Source organism: Ricinus communis, chromosome 9 (genome assembly GCF_019578655.1).
Source record: "Ricinus communis isolate WT05 ecotype wild-type chromosome 9, ASM1957865v1, whole genome shotgun sequence".
NCBI lineage: Eukaryota > Viridiplantae > Streptophyta > Magnoliopsida > Malpighiales > Euphorbiaceae > Ricinus > Ricinus communis.
Genome location: NC_063264.1, coordinates 5,895,369 through 5,919,534, shown reverse-complemented (window position 1 = coordinate 5,919,534; position 24,166 = coordinate 5,895,369). Strand labels below are relative to the sequence as shown.

Genomic DNA, 24,166 nt, shown 5'->3' with positions numbered 1-24,166 from the left:
AAAAACATATTAATTTTAAAAAATTATAAATTATTATATACATTACTCCATATAAATTTAATAAATATATATAAAATTTAATTATTATATTATTAATATAAAACTAATAAAATATAATATATAAATTATAAAATATTAAAAAATTTAAATATATAATGCATATTTAATATGTGATACATTTAGAAATTTTATCTATTCTTATTAGAATTAATTTAATTATAATCAATTTCATACAAATTTAATATTATTAATTTATATATACAATTCAAAGAATAAAAATTTTAAATTTACTATTAAATTTTAAAAATTTTATATAAACTTTAACAAAAAATATATCAAATTTTTTTATTTATAAATAAAAAATGTAACTCATTTTATAAAAATATGTGGCCTTTTATTTTATACTTTTAATAAAATTTTGATTAAATAATAGATATAATATAACTTTTTATGATAATATCTTTAATAAAATAAAATTTATTATTAATTTTATGAAAAATGATAAAAAAATAATATATTAATTTCTCCTTTCTCTCTGTATATAAAACATCAATAAATTACTATATAAAATATAAAGTTAAAAATATATTATAAAAAATGCAAAAACCAATTTCAGGTACGACAGTTCAAACTTGTTTAAACCCTAAACCCATAGACACTACTTCTTCCAGCCTTTCCTGGGTTCTTCAGAACCTCGTCTACTTTCTTCACTCAATCAATCCATGTATGCTCAATTTCCTTTCTTCTCCTCTTTAAGCTAACACTATGCTAGAAATGCTAACTCTTGCCTCAATGTCTAGATATGATAAAGAGACCGCCTTCATATTCCTTCCACTTCAAAACCAGAAAGAGAAAAATCTCAACATGCAGTGCTGCTGCTTATCTAGACATACCACCTCCAACTGCTACACTCCCAAATGGCCATAAAACCCTTTGCTTTTCTTTAGCTGAAAACCTCTTTCGCCGCGGCCGATTAGCTTCTGCACAAGAAATCATCCAGAGAATCGTTACCGATTCTTCCACAGTCCCTGATGCAATTTCCACTGTTGATTTTGCTGCTAGCCGTGGTATAAATCTCAGTGTTGGTATCTATGCTGCTTTTGTCAGAAAATTGGTTGACTTGGGTGAACCCAATTTTGCTTACACTGTGTACTGTGAGAGTATAAATCGAAGTATTCAGCCTAATGCTAGTATTACTAATTCAATGATTATTTGTTTTGTTAAGTTAGGGAAATTAGAGGAGGCCAGGTTACTTTTTGACAAGCTTATTGGGAATGGCTGTGTGCCTTGTAATGCTGCTTGTAATGTGATTTTGAGAGAACTTTGCGGGCAAGAGATGTTCTTGGAGGCATTTGATTGTTTTGTTAGGATAAGGGATGCTAAAATGCAATTAGGTATGTGGTTCTATAATGTTTTGATTGATGGATTGTGTAGTAAAGGGTGTGTAGGTGATGCAATGGAAGTGTTTAATTTAATGCCTAAGAGAACTTCTTTTTTGCCGACTCTGCATAATTATAAGTCACTGTTTTATGGGCTTTGTAAGAGAGGTTGGGTTGTGGAGGCAGAGTCAATTTGTGGAAAGATGGAAGCTCGGGGTTTCTTTGTGGATAAGGTTATGTATACTACATTAATGAACGTTTATATTAAGGATAAGAAGATGAAAATGGGAGTCAGGATTTTTTTGAGGATGCTTAAGATGGGTTGTTATCCAGATACTGTTACTTATACTGCATTGATCCAGGGGATTGCCAAGATGGGTTATTTTGAAAAAGCGTGGATATTGTACAATCAAATGAATGAATCAAGGATGCTGCCAGATGCAGTCACTTACCATGTTATGATTAGTAGTTATTGCAATGTAGGGAAAGTGGATTGTGCTAGAATGCTTTTAAATAACATGGCTCATTGCAATTTGGTTCCCAGTGTGCACACTTATACAGCCTTAATAGCTGCACTGTACAGGAGTAATGAGGTTGCTGAAATTGATGAATTGTACAAAAGTATGCTGGGTCATGGGGTTTTTCCAGATCATGTGCTGTTTCTTATCCTCATGAAGAATAGCCGGAGGGGGAATGAACTTCAACTCTGTTTTTTGATGTTGCAGGAAATTTTTAAGAATTGTTGTGGGTTGGAGGCCTCTTTGCTCTCTGGTTCTATTAATATAAACCCTCTTATGAATTTGGAGCAAGAGATCGAGCTCCTTCTTGAGAAAATTATAAGAAGCAACTTGAATCTAGCTAAAGTGGCATTTTGTATATACATTACCGCCTTGTGTGAGAGAGGAAAGGCAGGTGCTGCTTTGGCTTGCTTGAGGAAAATGGTTGATGTTGGATGCATTCCTTCACCTTTCACTTTTAGCTCCTTGATTATGTGCTTTTGTCGGAATGGGCATTCTGATTCCATTAAGTCCTTGATTGATATCATGCAAGATTGGGGCATCGTTCCAGACTCGGCTACTTATTCAGTAATGGTAAATGAATACTGTCAACAAAAGGATCTAAAATCAGCATTCCTTGTTTTGGATCAGATGGAAGAGAAAGGACTGAAACCTAATGTTGCTATCTACGACTCCATCATTAGTTGTCTAAGCAGAGAAAAGAAAATGTTTGAAGCCGAAACATTGTTTCAGAGAATGCTTAAAGCTGGTGTGCATCCTGATGAAACTGTGTATGTGACAATGATCAATGGTTACTTCAGGAGTGGAAGAATTTTAGAAGCCCATCAATTGTTTGAGAAGATGATACAGTATGCCTTTCCTCCAAGCTTAGATTCTTATACTGCACTAATAAGTGGGTTAGTGAAGAATAATGAGATTGAAAAGGGATGTGTGTATCTTGACAGGATGTTGAGAGATGGTTTTGTGCCAAATGCTGTGATTTATGCATCTCTTATCTGTCATTTCTTGAGGAAGGGACATCTTGAGTTCGCCTTTAGGTTATTTGATTTGATGGACAGGAGTCTGATTGAAATTGACCTTGTCATGTACATTGCCCTAGTCATTGGTTTTTGTAGAAATATTAATGGTGTCAAGCAAAAATTGTGCCAGGTAACCGGAGCATCTGAGAGGATGAGAGAAAGGTTACTCCAGTTGCTATGTCAAGGAAATTTCTTGCCTAAGAAAAACATTTTAAGATTTTCTGCTAATTCTCCTGAAGCAATGAAATTTTTTGCATTTAAGCTTATGTATAAAATTAAAGGAACTAGGTTTATGCCAAATTTATACCTCTACAACGGTATAATTGCTGGATTTTGCTGGGCAGATAGGATCAAGGATGCATACATTCAGTTCGAAAAGATGCAGAGTGAGGGCTTATGTCCAAATGAAGTGACTTTTACTATTCTTATTGGGGCACACTGCAGAGCAGGTGAAATTGATCATGCTATAGAGCTGTTTAATTTAATGAATGCAAATGCGTATAGTCCTGATAAAGTTACATATAGCACGTTACTGAAAGGTCTTTGCAAGGCTAGTAGAGAGATAGATGCATTGTCTCTCTTTTTTACTATGCACAAGAGGGGATTCTTCCCAAACAAGGCTTCGTATGAAAATTTAATCCGATTATTTTGTGCTCGTCACCTGAGCATTCCCGCCTTCAAGTTATTTGAAGAAATGCTTGCTCATAATTATCTGCCTCGCCAGTATACTGCTGAGTGGTTGCTTCACATCTTACATGAAGAAGAGAGGCTGCATGAATCTCATATTGTGTTGGACATGATGCATAACAGAGGTAAATTTCCTGTAATTACATCCTTTCACTCTTTTTTATATTCTCCTTATCTACACTTGGTTGGTTAATATAATCTATTTTTTTCTTTCCCCTTTTTTCTTTCCTTTAAGCCATAACAAAATCTGTAGCGGAAACCAACCAAGTGGTATTGTATGGACACCCATTCACTTCTGTAGCCCTGACCAACTTCAGCTAATCTGATTGTTATTCTACATGTTTAAGACTCTTGTTCGCAATGGTAAACTTTTTCTATGTTGGATGATGTGGTTGCACCAAAAGTAAGTAGCATCTATCCCTTTTGCCAATATTAGATGCATTGCTTGACTTAATGATCTGAATTCTGTGCTGCCAGCTTTAGACTGTTTTCAAAACGATAATCCTTGAGGAGTACATTTTTGGCATGTGGGATTGAGAAAGGTACATTTTTCTAGAAGCATCACTTCATGTGCTCATGAAATTCCAGAAGCTAATGGGGAAATTATGATTGTAGGTCTATATATCAAGCCCAATAAAATGCATAATTGCAACTGTCTCTTGATTGAATTACAGACTTGGCATTGAGCATTGAGGTGAGTTTTCTATGCCTAGAGGTGGTTTAGGGGCTTAGGATGGGAGAATATGCAAGAGGGTTCTTCTGTCTTAATTTTCATTTTATTTTATTTTCTTAGAAAAATATTTTTGCATATAAAATGTGCAGGAGGGTATAGAAGCTTCCCCTTTAAAAACACCTTGACATTGATATTGAATTTTTGCAAATGATGAATAAACATGGTGGCATCTTTCTTGCACTTATCAAGAGGCCATGATATCCACAGGTTATATGATAGCATTCCAGAGAGGGGACTAAATAAGGTGAATATGTGTTTTCATCCACATGCAATTAGAGAAAAATTCTTTCTTGAAGTACATATATATTCAAAATTAAAATATGATATTCGACCAAAATTAAACTACTGTAGCGAAATTACATTTATGATTACTTAATTTTATAAAACTTCAAGTCATGATGTGAAATTCATTTAATTTTTTTAGTGGACACTTTTTTAGATAAGAAACTAAAGTACAGTTGAGACTTAACACATTGAGTTTATGTAATAAGTTGAGTGATCATCTGTTAAATATACATGCATTAATTATAATTCCCCTGTCTGTACGGAGATCCAGATCCATTGGACTCAGGATGCAAATGTCTTTCAAAGAATCTCTTCGACTTTTGGTAAGTTTCTGGATATTCTACGCATTTTTCCATCATAATGTATAATGGTTTTGTAATTTGGCTAATTTTCAGCGCAATCATCTGGTCCACCAGCAAAGCTATAGACCTGAAATGCCAACTGAAACACTCTCCATAGCATTTTAACACTTTCTTTCATTTTTTGATTGATTTTACCAAATTCTTCATCCCCTTTTGCTCTGTTTGCTTCTCTCCTCTCCTAGAAGAGAAGCTAACATTAATACCATGAGTCAAGTAATCTGGTCATTGTCTGACCTATAGTTTCTTCAATTCATTTTGATAAAAAAACCTAACTGAACTTACCTTTAGTGCTACCTCTATACAACCAGAGGAAAGATCTACCATTGATTACTTTATCCTTGTAATGATAAGGAAGTCAAAATCAATGCCGTAGCTCTTGAACTTTTTGGCTTCTTCATCCTTATGTCATTCAACCGCTTCCAGTTCCAGTTTGACCGTCATGAGTGTGACAAGTAAGCAGCTTTAATATTGTGAAGAGATGCTCTCTCATAAATATTGTAGGCCTTTAGTTTTCAGCTTTATATTTGGACCTAAATTTACCTTTCTGAAATAACAATCAACCTTGTCTAAAAACTTTAATGAGGGAGGCACTATCTCCCATGTCCTCAAGGTGCTGAATATCTGTCTAATTTAAAGTACAGTGTAGCTGCTGTCCTTAATGTTTTCAGCTTCTTTGTGGGAAAACCTTCAAACTTTGCTAGCACCTGCCACATCAGAGACTTGATGATCAACCGTGTTTATTACGGTTGAAATTATTAATGGTAACACCTATTATTTGTAATGAAGGTAATTGAGGAAACTATGCTTTACTGACCTGTGATTCATCAGTTAAGACTCCAAGGACAGCTTCAAAATTGTTTCGAAAATTGAGCAGCTTTACCATGTCATTTGTTTGAAAGGAATTGATGGCTATTATCAAATTTAGGATTGGGTTTTCATACTTCTGAACATCTTCTTCAATTTGTAGGAAGTATGGCAATCTAAAATACCATAAAGAGAAGAAAGAAGGAAAAATATTACTGTGGTTTCATGTATTCCTTGCTGGTGCAGAATAGTTTCTACAGCAATAGGTAACATTGGAAGCAAACCTCTTTGTCAATTCTGCTAATGAGGCAGCCAATCCTTCCTTTCCATTGCTAGAACCTCCAAGCTGCATCTTTCTCATATTGACCAATTTAACAGGCAGGTTAGGTCCTTCTATCTTGTCCTTTAGCTTCCGAAACTGGTTCAGCATCTGAATGGATTTCTTCAATTAGTACTGTTTTTTCTCTGAGTTAGGAGTTTAGCACCAGGTGGAGGTGGCAGAGGGGGGCCGGGAGCTTTTTTCCAGGATAGGCCTCTGTCAATATACTAGCTTCTTGGTGCAAATCTTTGTTCAATACTTCCCCTTCCAGCATATCAAACAGTTCTGCTGCTGCCTTAATCACACAGTCAAGTGTTGCAAAGACTATATCAACTACAATAAAGTGAAGATTATAATGAGCTAAGCATTAACCAAGAATGAGGAATTCCATTAGATTGATAAGAGCCAGGTAAGGAATTGCATATCAAGTTGCTCCTTATCAATGCTGTCTATTTTACTAATCTTATCGTATCCGTATTTGGCCAGCCACTTCTGACTCATACTCCATGAATCTCTTATAGATTTTAATGCCTCAAAGAGAAATACCACTTTCTGGAAAATGTAATTATTAAATAGTCATTAAATTATGAACCAATTGCATTATCTAATGATGAACATCTTAAAAACAGCTTCTATCAACTGACCTTTGAACCTTATCTATAGTACTTTCTTTCATTTTTGAAACAGATATGCCCTGTAAGGCTTCTGGGAACAATATTTGGAGATCCTCCATTCCAATCACTGACAACACGAAAATTTATGGATCTCATCTCTTTTCTCCATCTTAGCATAATTTCTGGTCAAGTGAAAGAACAAGTGTTATGCTCACCTGTCAAGCCTAGAAGAATAGCCTTTTTGCGTTTGTAGCACAACAATGGTCAATATCTTCATTAGCTGAGACCTGAAACTGCAGAGTACAGAAGCAGAGGAAATATATTATTTCTTGGTATGTTGATATCCAGAGAAGGCAAAGCTGCAAAGTGTTGGGAGTTAAGGAAAGTGGATTTGTCAATAATATATAGCAAGTCAAAACAGGACACGACTTGTCATTTAGATACGCTGAAGGCTGGGTTTGTGCTACAAGTCATATCTCATATGACATATTCCAAAGTTCTAATATCTTGACATATTTTATTAAATTCATTTTAAGCATAGTTACCCAGTTTATTTGAGTGTTCAAATTTTGAATTATATCAATAAAATAATTAAGTCTGATATTCTTTCCATAAAATTTATCAGCTGCCAAATTTTTGTATTAGTTTATAATCTTGTTAAGTTCATGAAGAAAGTTGTTATTTTTATTTGTTTGTTAAAATATTGTTCAAGAAGGATGGAGATTGGTATGTGCTACACAAGTAGTTGGTGACCAGTCTTGCGTTTGTAAGATGGGTTCATGAAATTACCTGTGTTGAACAGTTGTTATGTATGAATTAATGAATATAATTCACCAGCTAATTTCTTGATATGCTACACATTTCTTCATCATAATGTATAACTACTGCTTCTGTCAATTAATTAATAATTCATCAGCCAATTCTTTGGCCAGCTTATCAGCGCAGTCGTCTTGTCCACCAGCAAAGCTGTAGACCCTAAATGCAAACTGAAAAACTCTCCATAGCATGTTAACGCTTTCATTCGTTTTCTGATTACCAAATTCACCATTCTCTTTTGCTGTTTTTGCTCGTCTCCTCTCCTAGAAGAGAACCAACATCAATACCATGAGAATTGAAGAATTTAGCCATCGTTATGAGCTAGAGTTGCTTTGATTCATTTGTATGCAAAATGTAACTGAAACTTACTTTTAGTGCTAGCTCTATGCAGCCAGTGGAAAGATTTACCATTGATTCTTTTACCCTTATTACCATAAGGAAGTCAAAATCAATACCATGTCTCTTAAACATTTTGGAGTCTTCATCCTTATTTCGTTCAAATGCATCCAGTTCTAGTTTCACCTTGATGAATGAGACAGGTAAGCAGCTTTGGAGATACCACTGTGAATAGATGCTATGAAAATTTGGGCCTAAGTTTACCTTTCTGAAATAGCAATCGACCTTGTCTAAAAGCTTTACCAAAGGTGGAACTATCTCCCAAGTCCTCAAGGTGGTGACGATGCTGTCCAATTTTGAGTACAATGTGGCTGCTGCCCTTAATGATTCCAGCTTCTTTGAGGGAAAACCTTCAAACTTTGCTAGCACCTACACGTAAGAGTCTTGATGATTGATCATCATGATTAAGGAGTGAAATTATCAATAGCAAAAATTTCATAGTGTGATGAAGCAAAATGAGGAAGCTAATCTTAACTGACCTGTGATTCATCAGTTAGGACTCCAAGAACAGATTCCAAGTTGTTTCTAAACTTGAGCAGCTTTACCATGTCATTTGTTTGAAAGGAATTGATGGCTACTATTAACTCTAGGATTGGCTTTTTATACTTCTGGACGTCTTCTTCAATTTGTTGAACGTATGGTGATCTAAAGTACCAGGGAGAGAAAGAAAGAATCACTAATTCAAACTAATGTTCTTGTGTTTTTCTGGCTTATGCAGGTTAGTTTCTACAGTCATAGGTATCATCAGAAGCAAACCTCTTTGTCAGTTCTGCTAGTGTTGCGGCCAATCCTGCCTTTCCACCAGTAGAACCTCCAAGTTGTAGCTTTCTCATATTTGCTGATTTAATAGCTAGGCTAGATCCTTCCATCTTATCTTTTAGCTTCCGAAACAGGTTCAGCATCTGGGTGGATCTGTTCAATTTAGTAATGGCTTTTTTCTTAGGTAGGAATTTACCAGGACCAGGTGGAGGTGGCAGAGGGGGGCCAGGATAATTTTTGAGTGGCACTGAAGCTGGTATTGATCCTTTCGCAGGCAACATGGGTGGAGATGGCGGTGGCGGTGGCAGTGGCAGTCTTGATTGTGCCGGTTCCTCTGCAAGCTTCATTGGCTGTGGAGAAGCACCTTTTGGAAGACCGCTTACACCAGACAATGTAGGTGGTGGTGGTGGTGGGGGTCGAAGTCTTGATTGCATTGGTTCCTTTGGAAGCTTGGTTGGTGGTTGAGGAGCTGTTTTTGGAACGCCAGTTTCAGCAGTTTTATTATCCTGTTGCTCTACATTCTTATTAGTATTGGAAACCGGGACCCTTGTGTTCTTTTTTGTACTTGGAGTACATTCAGTGTTGTCTGTGTTTTCTGCTCTTATCTGATCTTTGCCCCGTGGTTTCAGTTTCTCCACTGCATCAGGCTTTTGGTTCAAGGGGGTGGAATCCTGACAAACCTGAATTTCAGGAAATGAGAAACCATGCTAAGACTTGGCGATGCATCAGGAGAAACAGATTCTGTTAACATACCTGACTATAATCTTCACTCAACACTCCATCTTCCAGCACATCAAACAGTTCTGCTGCTGCCTTAATTACACAATCAAGTGTTGCAAACACTATATCAACTTCAACAAAGTAAAAATAAGAGACTGCTATGAGCTAAGCTTCAATCAAGAATGGGGCAATCCATGAATTTGACAACAGCTCACAGAAAAAGAAAAGAAAAGAAAAAAGAAAAGCATACCAAGTTGCTCTCTAGCAGTGATATCCATTGTACTAATTCTATCATATCCGTAATTCGCCATCCACTTCTGACTGATGCTCCATGAGTCTCTGATAGATTTTAGTGCCTTGAAAAAAACTGCCACTTTCTGGAAAAATAACACAAAGTTGCATTTTTATTAAAAAAACCAAACAGATCATAAACTACAACTATTAACTGACCATTGAACCTTATCTATGGTAATTCCTTTTGTTTTCGGGACGGCGTGCAAGTCCTCCATTCCGGTAACTGACTGCAAGAAAATTGAGTCTTCTTCTCAATTATTTCCATCTTGGTCAAGCAAAAGAACATGTTTTAGCTTATATAACAGCTCACCTGTGAGGCCCAGTAACAGACTGCAAGAATCTTGCTTTTCCCTTTATAGCACACAATTTACAGTACAAAAGAAACAAGAAGAGAGATGCATGGGTATGTGGTATCTGCTGTTCATTTTGGTTTGGAAAGAAGGCAAAGCTTAGCTTAGGAGGCAAGGAAACTGGAATTATTAATTACACAAATTCAAGTCAATAGGATCTATTGACACGGTTTATCAATCAAATATGTGGAACATTCAACTGATGCTACAATTTATGACTCATTACAAATTTAGAATTTTTTATAATTTAATTATAGCAGTACGTACCATATCATAAAATATAATAAATGGTAAATGAAAAAGCTCTAATAAAATACTATTTTAATTTTTATAGATTAAAATATTAATTATTATATATTTTAAGTGGTATTTATATTGAAATTTAGAAAGATATGCCTATCAATTTATCTTAATAAGTTAAGAAAAATATAGTTTATTTTATTATTTTTTTTAAATATATATTTATTAATTTTTGTCAAAAGTTAATATATTAAAATGAGAGAGAATTGATATTCGTAAATATTAAATATGCATTGAGCCTTTAAAAACGAATTCTGATAACGGGCCATATCCATAACCGACCGGATCCGACACGACGTTCGGAAAACAGTAACAAACTGGAAAAAAGCAAATGAATCCACCATTAAACCCAAAAACACCAGACTCTCATGTACTGGGCAAGTGATTATAGCGTCTCCTTTAACAGATTAAAAATCTTCATCGCATAAATAAATAATAATACATCTAACAACAGATCTGGATTCCTACTTCACTCCAATACGATGAGAAGGTACCTTCCATTTGCATTTAATCTCCATTTCCAGTGTAAACAAACAGAGCTTAAGCTCAACTTTTTTTTTTTGCCTTTTTTGCTAAAAGGTTAGGGCACCACAGGCAGCATGCGAAGCAAGGAGTGAAGGGAATGTTAGCGAAGCTATCGATTGCTGTGGTTGTTCTCTTGATCTGTACGCTTTCTTTGTTGTTTTCTACTACTATTAATGGAACTACCAGATCTGCTGGTCCATCTGAGGTTAGTTCTTTTTTTTTTTTTTTTAATATAGCTTATTTGTTAAATTTACTCGAAGTATATGAATTAGTGGATTTTGGTTTGTGGCAAATTGATTTGTAGATCATGATTACAGTTATAAATTTCTGCTTGCCAGGTCAGACTAAAATTAATTGGAGGATTTTGTTTTAGTTTTGTTTCCTGGCGCTATTTAGTTGATTTAGTTACATATACACTGTATACGCATATGGATACTCTTACGAGTGTAATTGCATTTTCCTTTAGTGTGGTTGCTTAGAGTACTTGTGCTTCTTGAATCCTTTTCATTTTTATTTTTTCCCATATTTTTTGCCATGTTTTAAGCAGATAAATGTTGAAGAACTTTGGGACAGTGCAAATTCTGGTGGCTGGAGACCTTCGTCTGCTCCAAGATCTGATTGGCCAGGTACATAATCTCTGTTATATATATATATATATATAAGCTCAAGATATATACAACTTGGCTGACTCGGTTGCGTAATTTATTTTTTCTTTTCTTCTCAATCTTCTTGTAACAGCCCCTCCAAAAGAGACTAATGGCTATCTGCGTGTTCGTTGTAATGGTGGTTTGAATCAGCAACGCAGTGCGGTTTGTAAATCATTCTTACAAAATTTTATAACCTGCATTCTAGTTTCCCTTATAGCTTCCGCTTGCAAATTCTGTGGGTAAAAGCATGGAAAAGAGTTTCCTCTGTGGCTGTTCCACTTATTAGACGGGATTAGAAACCCAACAAATTGATCCTTGATGATAAATGACTTGCCTTGCATTTTTATCACCATACTAGATTTTATGATGTGCTAAATGTTGCTAAAATCAGTACTCGGATGGTGATGCCTGTTAACTGGATTTACTTAAAAATCTGTTAATATGCATACTACTTCTTTCGTGTTGCAGATTTGTAACGCAGTTCTTGCTGCTAGAATCATGAATGCTACCCTTGTGTTGCCTGAGTTGGATGCCAACTCCTTCTGGCATGATGACAGGTATCTGTTCCTAGTGTATTGATTCTTCAATTTTCCGGGGTATTTATTTCTTATTTAAGTTAATCTAACACCTCTCCTGTTACGTATGCTGAGTGAGATCATTAAATAAAGAATTTATGGTGGAACTGGATAAATAAAAGTGAATTCAGACATGTTTTCATGCAAATTCCAAGCACTATACTGAATGATTAGTAATGGCATTCTTTCTGTTATAGCTGTTTGCCGCTGCATTTTCCTGCTGCATCTACTATTACACTTGGTTTTAGTACAATGCCTTCTTTTATTTGCATGCCTTTGACAGGATTAGGGTAGATCTATCTCTGTTGAATCTTCTTTGCCAACTGGTTTATATATTACTAAGATGGTCTTTTATTTTGGCATGATACATTAAAATATATCCAATGGAATTAAAGCATTTCCTTTTCTTTTCTCTGTTCAGTGGCTTCCATGGTATCTATGATGTTGAGCATTTTATCCAATCGCTCAAGTATGATGTACGTATTGTGGAAAGCATTCCTGAAATTCGAAAAAATGGGAAAACCAAGAAGATAAAGGCTTTCCAGGTAGAGTTTCAACCTATTGTATCTTATATTTGAATCAAGCAGATAACAAAGTTTTAGCATATGAATAGTCCTTGTCCCATTTCTTTCTTTTTTTTTCTCTCTCTTTTGTTTCTTTGAATTTTAAATTTCTCCTCCTGCCTCAGCTTCGCCCCCCTAGAGATGCTCCTATTAGTTGGTATTTAACTGATGCCTTGGAGAAGATGAAGCAACACGGAGCCATTTACTTAACTCCCTTTTCTCATCGTTTAGCTGAAGAAATTGACAACCCTGAGTACCAACGATTGAGATGCAGGGTTAACTACCATGCCCTCCGATTTAAGCCACATATTATGAAGCTAAGTGAGTCGATAGTTAATAAGTTACGTGCACAAGGTCACTTCATGGCAATACACCTTCGGTTCGAGATGGATATGCTGGCATTTGCTGGGTATGGTTTCAATCAATCTTCAGTATTAGTTGAGAGTTGATACACCAGAACATGTGCAAAAGTTTGACAAGAAACATGTAAATCTTATTATATCTTAATTTAACTGGACATATTGAAGGTCACTACAACGTTTCTTTAGACATTTTTGAAGCAATAGAAGGGACCAGGCTCTTATAATTTTGAGGTACAGGGGTTGGGATATGAGGTTTGGACTTGCCGTAAAGCATATGACTTAGCCCCTGCATTTCTACATCTATGGTGGATTCCTTTCAGGATGGTGATAGAATGGATTAGCCAAACATTCATGCACTCTCTTTTTTAGTGGATTGTTGTTGCGATTCATATCATTGAACCTAGATGCATAAAAGACCTTTTGTGGTTCTTGTTACAAGCTTATGATTCTTTCAAATATCCTGGGCCTTTGGATTGGGCTATTATTTGCAAAAGAATCCAATCATGGATAATTGTACTGAAGGTGCTTTGTCTGTGTTTTCTTGCCATAACATTAGCATTTTCTTGATACGTGAACTATCTTAGCATACTTTCCGGTGATCTTGCACCAAAGGAATCTTCATATTTTTGTTTTTTGGATGATGAGAATGTTGGAAAAAACTTTTCCTTTCATTGCTTATTATATTTATTAAACCATTTTTATATTTTTCATATCGTTCGATAAAATATTTTGTTCTCAATGGGAATTTTACTAACTTTAAGAAATTTCTATTTTACCTCTTATTGCTTATTTATGGGGGCATAATTTGTATTATTAACAGAAGACTTTTTGAATATTGTAGAAAATGATTTATTTAGATTGTGTGTGGATGTTTCTATAGGTGCTTTGACATATTTACCCCTGCCGAGCAAAAAGTATTGAAGAAGTATAGGAAGGACAATTTCGCAGATAAAAGACTTGTTTATATTGAAAGGAGGGCCATTGGAAAATGCCCTTTAACTCCAGAAGAGGTAATTTCCTTTCTTATCAATATCCATATAATTTCATTGTGCTTCTGACTTCAGCAATGAATAGATCATCAAGAATATTATTATATATACTCTCAATTGACATCCAACTACTACTATATGACAATGTCTATTATTGTTTTTCCAAATATTTGTGAATAGGAGTTGAAGCATGCTTGTGACTAGTATTTTAATGTTGTCTTACGACTTACTGCAGGTTGGTCTTATCTTACGTGCAATGGGGTTTGACAATTCCACTCGAATATATCTAGCAGCTGGCGAACTGTTTGGTGGACAGCGATTTATGAAACCTTTTAGATCCCTGTTTCCTCGCCTTGAAAATCACAGCTCTGTGGATGCTACAGAGGAGCTAGCCACAAACACCCATGGATTGTTAGGATCTGCTGTGGATTACATGGTTTGTCTCCTTGCTGACATTTTTATGCCTACGTATGATGGGCCAAGCAATTTTGCCAACAATCTCCTGGGTCACCGCCTCTATTATGGTTTTCGGACAACAATTAGACCTGACAGAAAAGGTCTTGCTCCAATTTTCATTGATAGAGAGAATGGAAAGAAAGCTGGTTTTGAAGAAGCAGTGAGGCGCGTAATGCTCAAAACAAACTTTGGTGGTCCTCACAAGCGAATTTCACCTGAATCATTTTATACAAATTCTTGGCCTGAATGTTTCTGCCAAACTGAGACGGAGAATCCTTCTGATAAATGCCCACCAGAGAATGTGCTGGAAATTTTGGATAGCCAGTTGGAGAGTGAAGTGAATAGTGACTCGGAATCCTTGTACCAAACAAATTCAACCATATCTCTGGCGGAAAGGTAAAACATGCCGTACTTCCCAGATATTCAGCATCTCAGGTAGTCGTTTATCTCATATTTGTATACTCTCGCGTTAAAGAGTCTCAGTTATGTCGTGGAAGTGTTCAAGTTGCTGCTTTAGGAAGTGCTTTGTAGTTTCTTGGAAGGGAAATGCTTTAAAGTTCCATAGTTTGATCAAAGGGTGACAATGGTTCACATGGAGAAAGCTAATGCAAAATGAATAGCCATACTAGGATAGTCAAAAAGGCCATGGAGGAACCTGGACTATTCAGAATGTGGATTCATCCTAGGAAATATTCAGATTATTTAAAAAGAGGATAAATGGTTAGGAGCGGATTTGTTGTATTGGAAAGACATTTCTCTTGTTCTGACTATTATAGAAAGAATGAAAATGAATAATCCTGCAGGATACAATCAGGTGGGTGAGGAAGTTTTGCATTTCTTTTTTCCGGATTGGAGACTGGCCTCGAGCTGCACGCAAAGTGATGTTCACCCCCTGATACTCCACCTATATCTCGATATTATGTCCTCGGTGGTATCATGGAATAATTGCACTACATGATGGATTTCCCCCCCTTCACATTGTATCTTGATTTTCCAAAAGGATGCCTCACACTTATAACTTTGTTGGGGTAGCTAATTGAACCGTGTCAAATTATACCATATTTCTTCTAATTCATTTTTCTTATGTATATTAGGTTGTACTATTATTTTCCTTCTGATAGTTGATGACAGTTTTCTTTCTGTAATGTTCTTGATATTGCATTTTGTTAAACCAAAAGAAATTCAATATGTTTTTACCCCTTAACAAATAATTAGTACATGTTCCGTTGCCAACTCTCTTTCTCAAGGTAGCATAAAATACTCCGACCATAAAAAGGAAGGTAGCATGTAACAAATTATATAGTACAACTAACCATGGTGCTGCAAAACAACCAAGACAATAATTTCTGTGTTTGGTGTTACTGAAAGAAATATATATTAATTTCCATTTGGCTATTTCCTGCTATTAAATGAACGATGGCCTGAAATGAATGAAGAGTTATGCATGTATATTTGAGGCAGACAGACCTTTCTTTTCGAAAAAATTAATTAACCCTATTCCCATTGGTACATCAGAGATTAGAGATTGAGCTTCATCTATCATTTTATGCGTTCTTATATCAGTGATTTTAGCTGGTTTCAATTTCTTCAATTTCATTCAATCTGTCTTTCCACGAATGATCAGTTGAGCTATAACAACGGTAAGTCAAAACGCTGAACAGTAAACCAAGATGCCTTTTCTGACGGTCAGATTAGTCTGTTTACATTGCTCAGCATGCACAAACTTCAAACGTGGAGAACTATTTAATGTCATTTTCAACTTGAACAACGTGGACATCGGAGACTCTCAATGTAACCTAAAGGGAAAAAGAAAATATAAACTGCAGAGTCGTAGACACTTTCTGTTTTCCTAGGAAATGTGAGGTTACTTTTAAAGTTGATTTTGTTCAATCTTTAGTATCATGCTTCTTTTCACCCGCCCTGATCATAATGCTCCTATTGTCTTACCCTGTGACAGTACCAACAGCAGACAGCAAGGCAGAGCTAACGGTAAAAGTTTTCTGTACTTGTGTCAAAAAATTACAAAAACCTACAACCTACAAATAACCAAAGTACAGAATAATAGTCCACCACCTCATCCTAAAATACGGAAGGGTACAAAAAAAACAACCCTACTCTATCAAAAGATGCATTGAAGGAAAAATGAAATAGGAGAATCTCCTCGCCATGTTAGCAGTTACCTTCAACCAACATATACATCCATTAATTTACAATAACAAACTCCCGAACACAAACTAAGGAAGAGACTAACACAAAAGATTGGTAGTATTAATTAGACTGATGGTTGAACACGCAACTTGTTTGCAACATAAAGCAAATGGCTGATGTTTGTAGGGGGATAGTTCTGCAATAGCTTAAGATTAGAAGTGAAATCCCCTGCTAGTAGACGCCTCCTGATGAGGATTAACATTGTACAGCATATTCGAAGTAACGTCTCCTGAAAATCCGAGTAATTGTTAATTAATTTTACCTAATCTCTAGTGGCAGGACACTGCCTGCTTTCACCCCCAGTAAGATGGTACTCAGGGAGAATGGAATTGGAACCTTATGCACCTTCAAGTAAAAGAATATAGAGGAATTAAATTTTACCTGAGGACCCTCAGGGTCGCTCAGAAGTGTGTCCCAAATATGGAGACTATCTGCAAAATTGAATTCTTGAGTCAAGAGAAGAGTAATCCACCTAAATGCGTAAAATTGGGGGTTGACCTGTAATTTTTAACACAAAGCAGCAATCCATCAGAGAAGAATACCAAAGTTAATACATGCAGGATAAGTCATTTCTCCTCTACAACAAACAAATATGCAAAATACAGAGATTTTTACCACAGAAAAAAATAAACAAAAATCTCCAATCACAATGCATATCTCCCCACAAAAATTCCAGATAAAAAAAGCCCTAAACAAGCTAGAATATGATGTCATCTCATAATAACTGCGAAAGCAAGTACATGTGAGCCAAATACACAAAAATACCTAGTGATATTGTATAATGCCTTGGTATCCTAGACCTCAGTTTACTTCTGGTAATCAATCTAGAGGTATATATAAGATTTCCATACAATGTGAAATAATGTTAGAACAGAAACAACTGTGCTCATACAGTTATACTTGACCAGAGGAGTGGCAGTATGTTTCTAAAACTAAAAAGTGACAATTTCCTTTTCAAAAATGTTTTTCTTTTAAGACCCAATTAAGATCCCAAACCACCTAGAGAATTTATCAGCCTCACAGATCAAGTGATTTTAGATTAGCAATACATGAACTTTCCAGCTCAGGATGGAAAGAAAAATGACAGTGGTGTCGTGCTGATAAGAGAATCGCAGCTTTCAACTTGGGCTAACATCAGCATATGTGCTCAAGAAAGCCAGGCAGTTTGGGTAGAGTCAGTCAATAGGATTACAAAGGCATTGAGAATGTCCTTTTGAACGTAAATCGGATTGAGATGGACTAAAAAGGTACTAGGCACTCTTTTAAAAGCAAGTGTTTTTAAGATGAGCTTCAAGATAAACATTGGAGCTTTCACCAGAAAGTAAATAGAGACAACACACATAAACATATTGAAATCGTACTCAAAACTGCAGCTTACCTTGGTTGTGACCTCAAGATGACGCCAAAGTTCCTCATCATGCTCCTTCAAAAGTTGCGACAACCTTGTAATCGTAGAACGAATTCCAACAACACTGTTATCAAGTTGCTGGCAGAAATTATCCCGGAATCCACTTAATAACTCAACAAAACAAAAAAATGTATCTGCTTCAGCACAAGCCTGCATAATAAAGACAAATGATGACAAAATGAAAATCAACAGGAGAAGTATATGCTAAAAAAAAGGAATGAGGGTCATCACTTCGTCTGACAATAAATTAATGATGATCAATGACAATAGGTAGGCTATAGAAAGGTCTCCTTTATGTAGCCACCAACAGAGAAAATTTTCTTTTGTAGAAAAGAGGGGAAACAAAGTAAAACAAAAAAGAGAGACTAGAAAAAATAATTATCAGGCTGCAAGCTCTTTTTCCTGAAAATACATATAATTTTAATCTTAAAAGCCTTCAGAAATAATTAGTGTACATCAATATTGATTCCCTAACAAAGGTACCGCTCTTAGCTGTTGCAAAATCTTTACAACACAACCCAGGATTCTTTCATCAAAATAACAACCTAGGTAAGTTCCAAAAATAAAAACCTAGCCAGTTACTGTATCAAATTACAGAAAACGGATTTGCCACTGGTTAGACAGGTAATCATAATAATTCATACAGTTCCCAAGTTGAGAAGCACTTAATCCTATAATGTAAAAATTAGGGACTCATGCAGCCTCAAAAAGGCACATCCTCGTTGTGATTGACCACAAGAGATACCAAAAGATTTTCTACATTGTAGAAATGAAATTCTAAATGGGAATGGCTATTGGCATTATTCCCGTCCCTGCAGCAGAGAAGTTATTCCTTCCCCTTATCTAGAAAAAGGGAAACAGGGTAAGCAATATTGCATTTACAAGCTTCCAGATTTACAGAAAATAAAAGGATAGGGGTAAAAACATTTAAAAATATTAATAGAAATACAAAAAATGCGAGTGGATGGAGAAAAAAAACTATCAGTGCATTAAGGGCAAAATGGTAAATACAGCTCGAGTTTTAGTAAGTGTTCTTAATTTGAGCAAACAGCAAATTAGGGAAATTTGATAGACTGAAGCCTCCTTAACCATGTTTTGGACAATGATATCTCTCATATATTTTATAGATTAAGGCCTCTAGCTCCAAGTCATTCGTGAAATCTACTAAATGGTCCATTGAGATCCCAGCATCCAATTATGATCGCCGGATTCATAGACTCTAATATTTACAATACAAGATCAAATACGGACTTAAAACCAGAAAGAAAGGTTTATAACACAGATGCATGCGCACACTTGAAACAGAAGCATGAAGCAAATCCAACAATAAATTTGAAAATTTACATATGTACTCACAGCCATCTCCTCATCAGGGTCGTTTCTGAATACATAGAAAAGAGGTGCCAAAATTTCATTCATCCCTTGAACATATCTTATCCCCGGATTTAACTTGGCAAAAACAATCAGTATGTTTCGCAAAGCGTCCTGAAGAAGAAAGGTACATGCAAGTCAGCTGATAGCTTAAACTTATGTCAAATTCGCAACTAAAAAGCAATAGTAAACCTGATTGGACTTTGCAAAAGATGAGTCTCCACAAAAGAAGTGCATGTCTGGATGAGTACGTTTCACATCTCGGTCAATCTGCTCTATGATCTCAGTGTCCTGCAAAGTGATAAAGTTGGAGTAACATGATTTGCTCTCCTAATATAATCGTGTTCCAGTGCAACCACACAGGGTGTTGAAATTTTCTCATCAAGTAAACAGTAATACAATGACTGTAGGCAACAATGTATCTCCTAAAACATATTAGGCATCATGGCCACATGCAAAACTTATTCACCAAAAAGTATATATATTTTAATGTCAGAGCTATATCAGAGGGCACTATGATACAGGTGATAATTTGCAGTACAAATACATCAATATCTTACCCTGGGACACCTCCAACAACAATCAGGAAGGTATTCTGACATCATATATTTCATTTTTGCATTTAATCCAAACTGAGACTTCCCTTAATCCTAAAGCCACTACTAAGAACAGGGAGAAACTTCAAGGTTTCACAAGAACATTCACCCACTACATTTTCCACTTCTATGAGAAGCAGGCCCAAGGCCACAGTGATGAATGACCCAGACCATTTAACTGGACAGTTTTTGGGGAATTACATCCTATTAATATCAGCTGAATGTGAAGATTCAGCCATTTTCCCTCAGGTAGAGAGAAAAAGGAATTATTAGTGGGTGACAAAACATTGTATGATTAAGTCAGTCCCCAACCCGTCCTCTATTCATAAAGAATATGAAGTAAAAGAAGGAAACACTCTTCTTTCCACACTGAGCCAAACATCAGAAAATCACAGGTTTTAACATTAACTTGGAAGTTAAATCATGGGAAATTAAACAGTGTACCAAATCTGTAAATAATTCCAGTTTTTCTTTTTATTAATAATTTCGTTAAACAGAAACATCTAAGGTTTTAAGTATCAAATCACTGAAGCAATTTCTTGATACCTGGAAGAATTGATTCCAGATACTAGTCTTCCCAAGGCTTAAAGGATGCTCTCCGTGGGTTATTTCTGATCTTGAAAGCACGCCACGGTTTTCACATTTTGGCTCATCATTCTCACACCCAGTAGATTTCTCCAACCTCCTTGCAATTTCTGACTAACTAGCCACAAAAGCAATCAGAAATGCAAAACCATTTACAGAATAAGCAAAAAAACCTTGTTCCACTAGTTTTAACAATAATTAGCTTATGCACTATCCTATGGAATGATAATAAGCAAAAGAAAACTCATATAATCATGTAAGCATATACTTAGTATGGTAGTTTAAGTTATGTTTCTAAGTTATGGGCAGTAGAATGAAAAGAAAGAAAACGTTAAGATTCCAAAAACTAATTGAACAAATTGTGAATAGTTGACTTACAGGATTCATCAAAAGCTCCTCTTTAAAATGCCTGTACTGAGATCTCTTCTTAGCTAATTCACTTGACCAAAGCGACCTATCAGTTGGTAAATATCCTAGCAAGAGCTGCCAATATCAATTTGTTAACAATAAATTAAATCCAGATACAAGAGAATTCATTTCTCCATTTCATTTGACATTCCAATAGCAGAACTTATAAAGAATTAAACGAAAGTCATAATTCACTTAAAGATCCAGCAAATTAATAGAGAAACAATAATACCTTCCAGACAGTAGAACGAATGCCAGCACCATCAGGTATCCCTTGAGATGCAATTCTCCTCAATTCCTTTATATTTACCACTTTCCTCGATAACTAATTCCACAGTTCATCACCAAAATCAAACAGAGTGTATTTGGAAAGTCTATAGATGCAATAATTTAGTTTTATTGAACCCAAATATAATCAATTCTCACTCGTAGTTGTTAGAATTCAAACCTTTCAACTTTACAAAATAAATAAATAAAAATCAAGGCATTTTGAAAGAAATGCAATCATGCTAAAAGTGACATGATATTGTAACAATTCAAATTCATATGGTTTATCCCAAACAATGCAATAGAGAAAAAAAAAAAAAAAAAGAAGCAAATTCAGACCTCAGTCAAGAGCTGAGCCTGTCTAGAAATATCTTCAGCAGACGGACTAGTGATGGAGGCGTCATTATCGTCATCTTTATTATTGCTATTATGCCTACCATTATTGTTATCAACACTAATTATAACAGTATTCCGCGAATCTTTTTCTTTAGCTTTGATTTCAGGTTTTGGTGGTGGAGGAGGAGGAGGCTCGTCTTTTATCGGTGGCTGGACGGTGGGGGCGATGGTGGCGGTAGAAGAGAGTTTGGAGGAGTAGCGGTGGAGGCGATCGTCGTCGGTGGTGATGGAGGAGGAGGAGGAGGAGGAAGAAGGAGTGGTGGACCAGAGAGAGCTGTTGAGCCAATCAGGTACTTTCTTATTCACCATTTTTCTTTGTTTGTAATCAAAACAGAGAGATTGAGATTGAGATTGATTAATGTTGTAGAAATTCAAGTGTGAATCTATTAATGCAGTTCTCCTTGGGTAGCTGAAGCCGATTTTTGGAGTTTTTTTTCTTTTTTCTTTTTCTTTTTCTTCGTGGAGGAAGGGGAGAGAATGGAAACGGTGTTAAGGTGTCTTACAGTGCGGTCATGGAAGGATGGTGACGGAGCAATTGAAAAAAAATGCCTGATTTGAAATGTTAATTATTTCGATAGCATAATGATCTTTTGATATTCCAAATTAATAATTTTCTCTAGATAAATTAGAAAAGATTATGATTGGTATTAATGAATTCTCATTTTCTTGATCAGAGAAGATCCTCACTTTCCAAGTCTCTTTTTCATCAACATTTACTTGACTGGTTGTTTGTCTGTGGTTTTGAGCAAGTTGCTACTCTTTTATAAATTAAATTTGTTTGTTGTCAAATAAAAAATACACATTTTTAATATCCAACCCAGATTTGGCTTGTATTTTATTACTGTAAATATAAATTATATTAATAATCAAAATTGGTTCAAATTTAAAATAATTTTAATAAATTTAAATGTAATTAATAGTGAATCGCTATGAAATTAAATTCGAACTGCTCTAAGTATTATTTTTTTATTTTACTTTTTATTTTTCTTATAATACAATCAAAATAAATAAAAAAATTAAACTTTATTAATATTGAGTTATTGTCTTAAATGTCACAATCTATAATTTTAATCATTCTTAATAAAATTCTTTCGATTTAAAAAAAAAAAGTAAAAGAAAAAATATTGATGCAAACTTGATTAATGAAGTTTTTATAATTAGAATCATAAATGAAATCATCATTTATTGTTTCAAAAAGAAAAAGAAATAAAGAAAACGTTTTCTTCACTGCCATGTTATTTCAATTAGACAATATGATGCCAAAAGAAGAACAATAGTAATAATAATAATAATAATAATAAGCTTATAGATGATAAATTGTGCAGTCATGCATTATAATTTGCAAAGCAACATATACACTCGATGGGAAAGCCATTTGACCCCATGAATCCTAATACGTTCGGAATGTAGCTTTTGTTCTTATGAACACTTTCTCTTGTGTTTTTGCCTTTTCAGGGCCATGTGTTGTTTGTATAATTGCAATTTTCAGAACACAAGTGGGTCACCTTTGATGTTGCTCCTCATTCGTTTCAAATTCATTTGTTGATATCATCTCACTTATAATACTTCTTTATTTACTTATTATTTTTTATCTTTTAAAATAAGTTTATAGTTTCACTTATGGACTTTTTCTGGCCCATTACATATTTATTGGGCTCAGGATTCAGAAGTCATATATATATATATATATATATATATTTTTTTTAAATTGTTGAGCTCGAGTCTTTAGGGTCAGCAAGCCAGGCCTGCGATTACCCTTTTCAACTTTGCCCATTTATACCTGGTGCACATATATATATATATATATATATATATATATATATATATATATATATATATATATATATATATATATATATATTAAGGTTCAGTGTGTTTGGCGAATGAGTAGAGATGGCAGTCAGGCGGGTATTTTCGATACCCGATCCGACCGAACCCTATTAGAACATATTTGGATAGTGATAAACATGTTTGAAACGGATTTAGAATTCAAATTTACTATCCGTGTCGGGTTCGGGTTCAATCGCACGGATACCTACTACCTGAACTCATTTATGTAGATGGATATGGATACATAATACCCAAACGCGCTACCTGTAAATACCCTACTCTATTAGACCTGTTAAGAATTTCTTTTTATCTTTTTTTCACCATTGAACCTTAAACCTTTTATAAAAAATAAAATTATTCTACCATTAAGCCATTTAATTTTTTTTATAGAAAAGACACATTAGCAGCCTCCTAGCCTATTACTCGTACAACAACTATGGCAGCCAAGAGCGCTACTTATTCCCCTTCATCTTTAGATGCTTTCTGTACTGCTCGATGCGAAGAATAGCCCTAGTTCCAGTTAGTTCATATTACCCGCTCCCGCTTACTTGCCTGCTGGCTAATGGCTTTCCTTATTGGGGTATATATATATGTGTGTGTACATGCATATACATATATATAGACA

General features: G+C 35.2%; 4 protein-coding genes and 1 non-coding gene across 31 annotated transcripts; 2 read left to right on the top strand and 3 right to left on the bottom strand.

Annotated features, from left to right (window-relative positions):
* Positions 1–607: 607 nt before the first annotated feature.
* On the top strand, positions 608–7,321 carry LOC8280629 (pentatricopeptide repeat-containing protein At5g62370). Of its 17 annotated transcripts, XM_048379318.1 has the most exons (9): positions 608–3,728; positions 3,839–4,006; positions 4,081–4,145; positions 4,219–4,297; positions 4,426–4,580; positions 4,893–4,944; positions 6,034–6,169; positions 6,262–6,515; positions 6,794–7,321. In XM_048379318.1, the coding sequence occupies exons 1-2, from the start codon at positions 803–805 to the stop codon at positions 3,922–3,924; spliced, it is 3,012 nt and encodes a 1,003-aa protein (XP_048235275.1). In that variant the 5' UTR covers positions 608–802; the 3' UTR covers positions 3,925–4,006; positions 4,081–4,145; positions 4,219–4,297; positions 4,426–4,580; positions 4,893–4,944; positions 6,034–6,169; positions 6,262–6,515; positions 6,794–7,321. The 17 variants fall into 17 exon arrangements, with proteins under 17 accessions (XP_048235275.1, XP_048235284.1, XP_048235278.1 ...); XM_048379327.1 differs by lacking the exon at positions 3,839–4,006; XM_048379321.1 differs by having other exon boundaries at positions 3,839–4,145; positions 6,039–6,169.
* LOC8280630 lies at positions 4,916–6,839 on the bottom strand. The gene is made up of 7 exons (XR_003078963.2): positions 6,759–6,839; positions 6,536–6,658; positions 6,072–6,443; positions 5,798–5,963; positions 5,525–5,687; positions 5,266–5,419; positions 4,916–5,161 (listed from the first exon to the last, which is right to left on the bottom strand). It is a non-coding gene; the product is annotated as an uncharacterized protein At4g04980 (transcript).
* On the bottom strand, positions 6,886–10,200 carry LOC8280631 (uncharacterized protein At4g04980). 10 transcript variants are annotated; one of them, XM_025157170.2, is made up of 10 exons: positions 10,016–10,198; positions 9,870–9,932; positions 9,662–9,788; positions 9,445–9,542; positions 8,689–9,371; positions 8,412–8,577; positions 8,137–8,301; positions 7,906–8,058; positions 7,510–7,799; positions 6,886–7,013 (listed from the first exon to the last, which is right to left on the bottom strand). In XM_025157170.2, exons 2-9 carry the CDS (start codon positions 9,918–9,920, stop codon positions 7,614–7,616), a joined length of 1,629 nt encoding a protein of 542 aa, XP_025012938.1. In that variant the 5' UTR covers positions 9,921–9,932; positions 10,016–10,198; the 3' UTR covers positions 6,886–7,013; positions 7,510–7,613. The 10 variants fall into 10 exon arrangements, with proteins under 10 accessions (XP_025012938.1, XP_048235295.1, XP_048235290.1 ...); XM_048379338.1 differs by having other exon boundaries at positions 7,906–8,301; positions 8,689–9,362; positions 9,445–9,504; positions 9,862–9,932; positions 10,016–10,200; XM_048379333.1 differs by having other exon boundaries at positions 7,906–8,301; positions 8,689–9,362; positions 10,016–10,200.
* Positions 10,201–10,596: 396 nt separating this feature from the next.
* Positions 10,597–15,612, top strand: LOC8280632 (O-fucosyltransferase 1). Of its 2 annotated transcripts, XM_002518018.4 has the most exons (10): positions 10,597–10,845; positions 10,935–11,085; positions 11,428–11,506; positions 11,619–11,689; positions 11,996–12,084; positions 12,524–12,647; positions 12,791–13,074; positions 13,908–14,037; positions 14,252–14,868; positions 15,276–15,612. In XM_002518018.4, exons 1-10 carry the CDS (start codon positions 10,838–10,840, stop codon positions 15,292–15,294), a joined length of 1,572 nt encoding a protein of 523 aa, XP_002518064.2. In that variant the 5' UTR covers positions 10,597–10,837; the 3' UTR covers positions 15,295–15,612. The 2 variants fall into 2 exon arrangements, with proteins under 2 accessions (XP_002518064.2, XP_025012940.1); XM_025157172.2 differs by having other exon boundaries at positions 10,598–10,845; positions 14,252–15,612.
* An 844-nt stretch (positions 15,613–16,456) lies between these two features.
* LOC8280633 (TBC1 domain family member 13) lies at positions 16,457–22,378 on the bottom strand. The gene is made up of 9 exons (XM_002518019.4): positions 21,655–22,378; positions 21,281–21,373; positions 21,019–21,123; positions 20,602–20,754; positions 19,652–19,750; positions 19,445–19,573; positions 18,059–18,238; positions 17,062–17,178; positions 16,457–16,909 (listed from the first exon to the last, which is right to left on the bottom strand). Exons 1-9 carry the CDS (start codon positions 22,018–22,020, stop codon positions 16,745–16,747), a joined length of 1,407 nt encoding a protein of 468 aa, XP_002518065.1. The 5' UTR covers positions 22,021–22,378; the 3' UTR covers positions 16,457–16,744.
* Positions 22,379–24,166: the final 1,788 nt, after the last annotated feature.

What these genes read in the sequence shown, in the direction of transcription:
- LOC8280629 (XM_048379318.1), top strand. Translation starts at nt 803, where the DNA reads ATGATAAAGAGACCGCCTTCATATTCCTTCCACTTCAAAACCAGAAAG. An exon ending in GGACATGATGCATAACAGAG is followed by an intron (nt 3,729 to 3,838) that starts GTAAATTTCCTG and finishes CTTTCCTTTAAG; the next exon opens with CCATAACAAAATCTGTAGCG.
- LOC8280632 (XM_002518018.4), top strand. An exon ending in AGAAGATAAAGGCTTTCCAG is followed by an intron (nt 12,648 to 12,790) that starts GTAGAGTTTCAA and finishes CTCCTGCCTCAG; the next exon opens with CTTCGCCCCCCTAGAGATGC. An exon ending in GATATGCTGGCATTTGCTGG is followed by an intron (nt 13,075 to 13,907) that starts GTATGGTTTCAA and finishes ATGTTTCTATAG; the next exon opens with GTGCTTTGACATATTTACCC.
- LOC8280631 (XM_048379331.1), bottom strand. Translation starts at nt 9,920, where the DNA reads ATGGAGGACTTGCACGCCGTCCCGAAAACAAAAGGAATTACCATAGAT. An exon ending in CACTGCTAGAGAGCAACTTG is followed by an intron (nt 9,543 to 9,661) that starts GTATGCTTTTCT and finishes ACTTTGTTGAAG; the next exon opens with TTGATATAGTGTTTGCAACA. An exon ending in TGAGTGAAGATTATAGTCAG is followed by an intron (nt 9,372 to 9,444) that starts GTATGTTAACAG and finishes CCTGAAATTCAG; the next exon opens with GTTTGTCAGGATTCCACCCC.
- LOC8280633 (XM_002518019.4), bottom strand. Translation starts at nt 22,020, where the DNA reads ATGGTGAATAAGAAAGTACCTGATTGGCTCAACAGCTCTCTCTGGTCC. An exon ending in TTCGTTCTACTGTCTGGAAG is followed by an intron (nt 21,124 to 21,280) that starts GTATTATTGTTT and finishes TGATATTGGCAG; the next exon opens with CTCTTGCTAGGATATTTACC. An exon ending in ATCTTGAGGTCACAACCAAG is followed by an intron (nt 17,179 to 18,058) that starts GTAAGCTGCAGT and finishes TAAAAATTACAG; the next exon opens with GTCAACCCCCAATTTTACGC.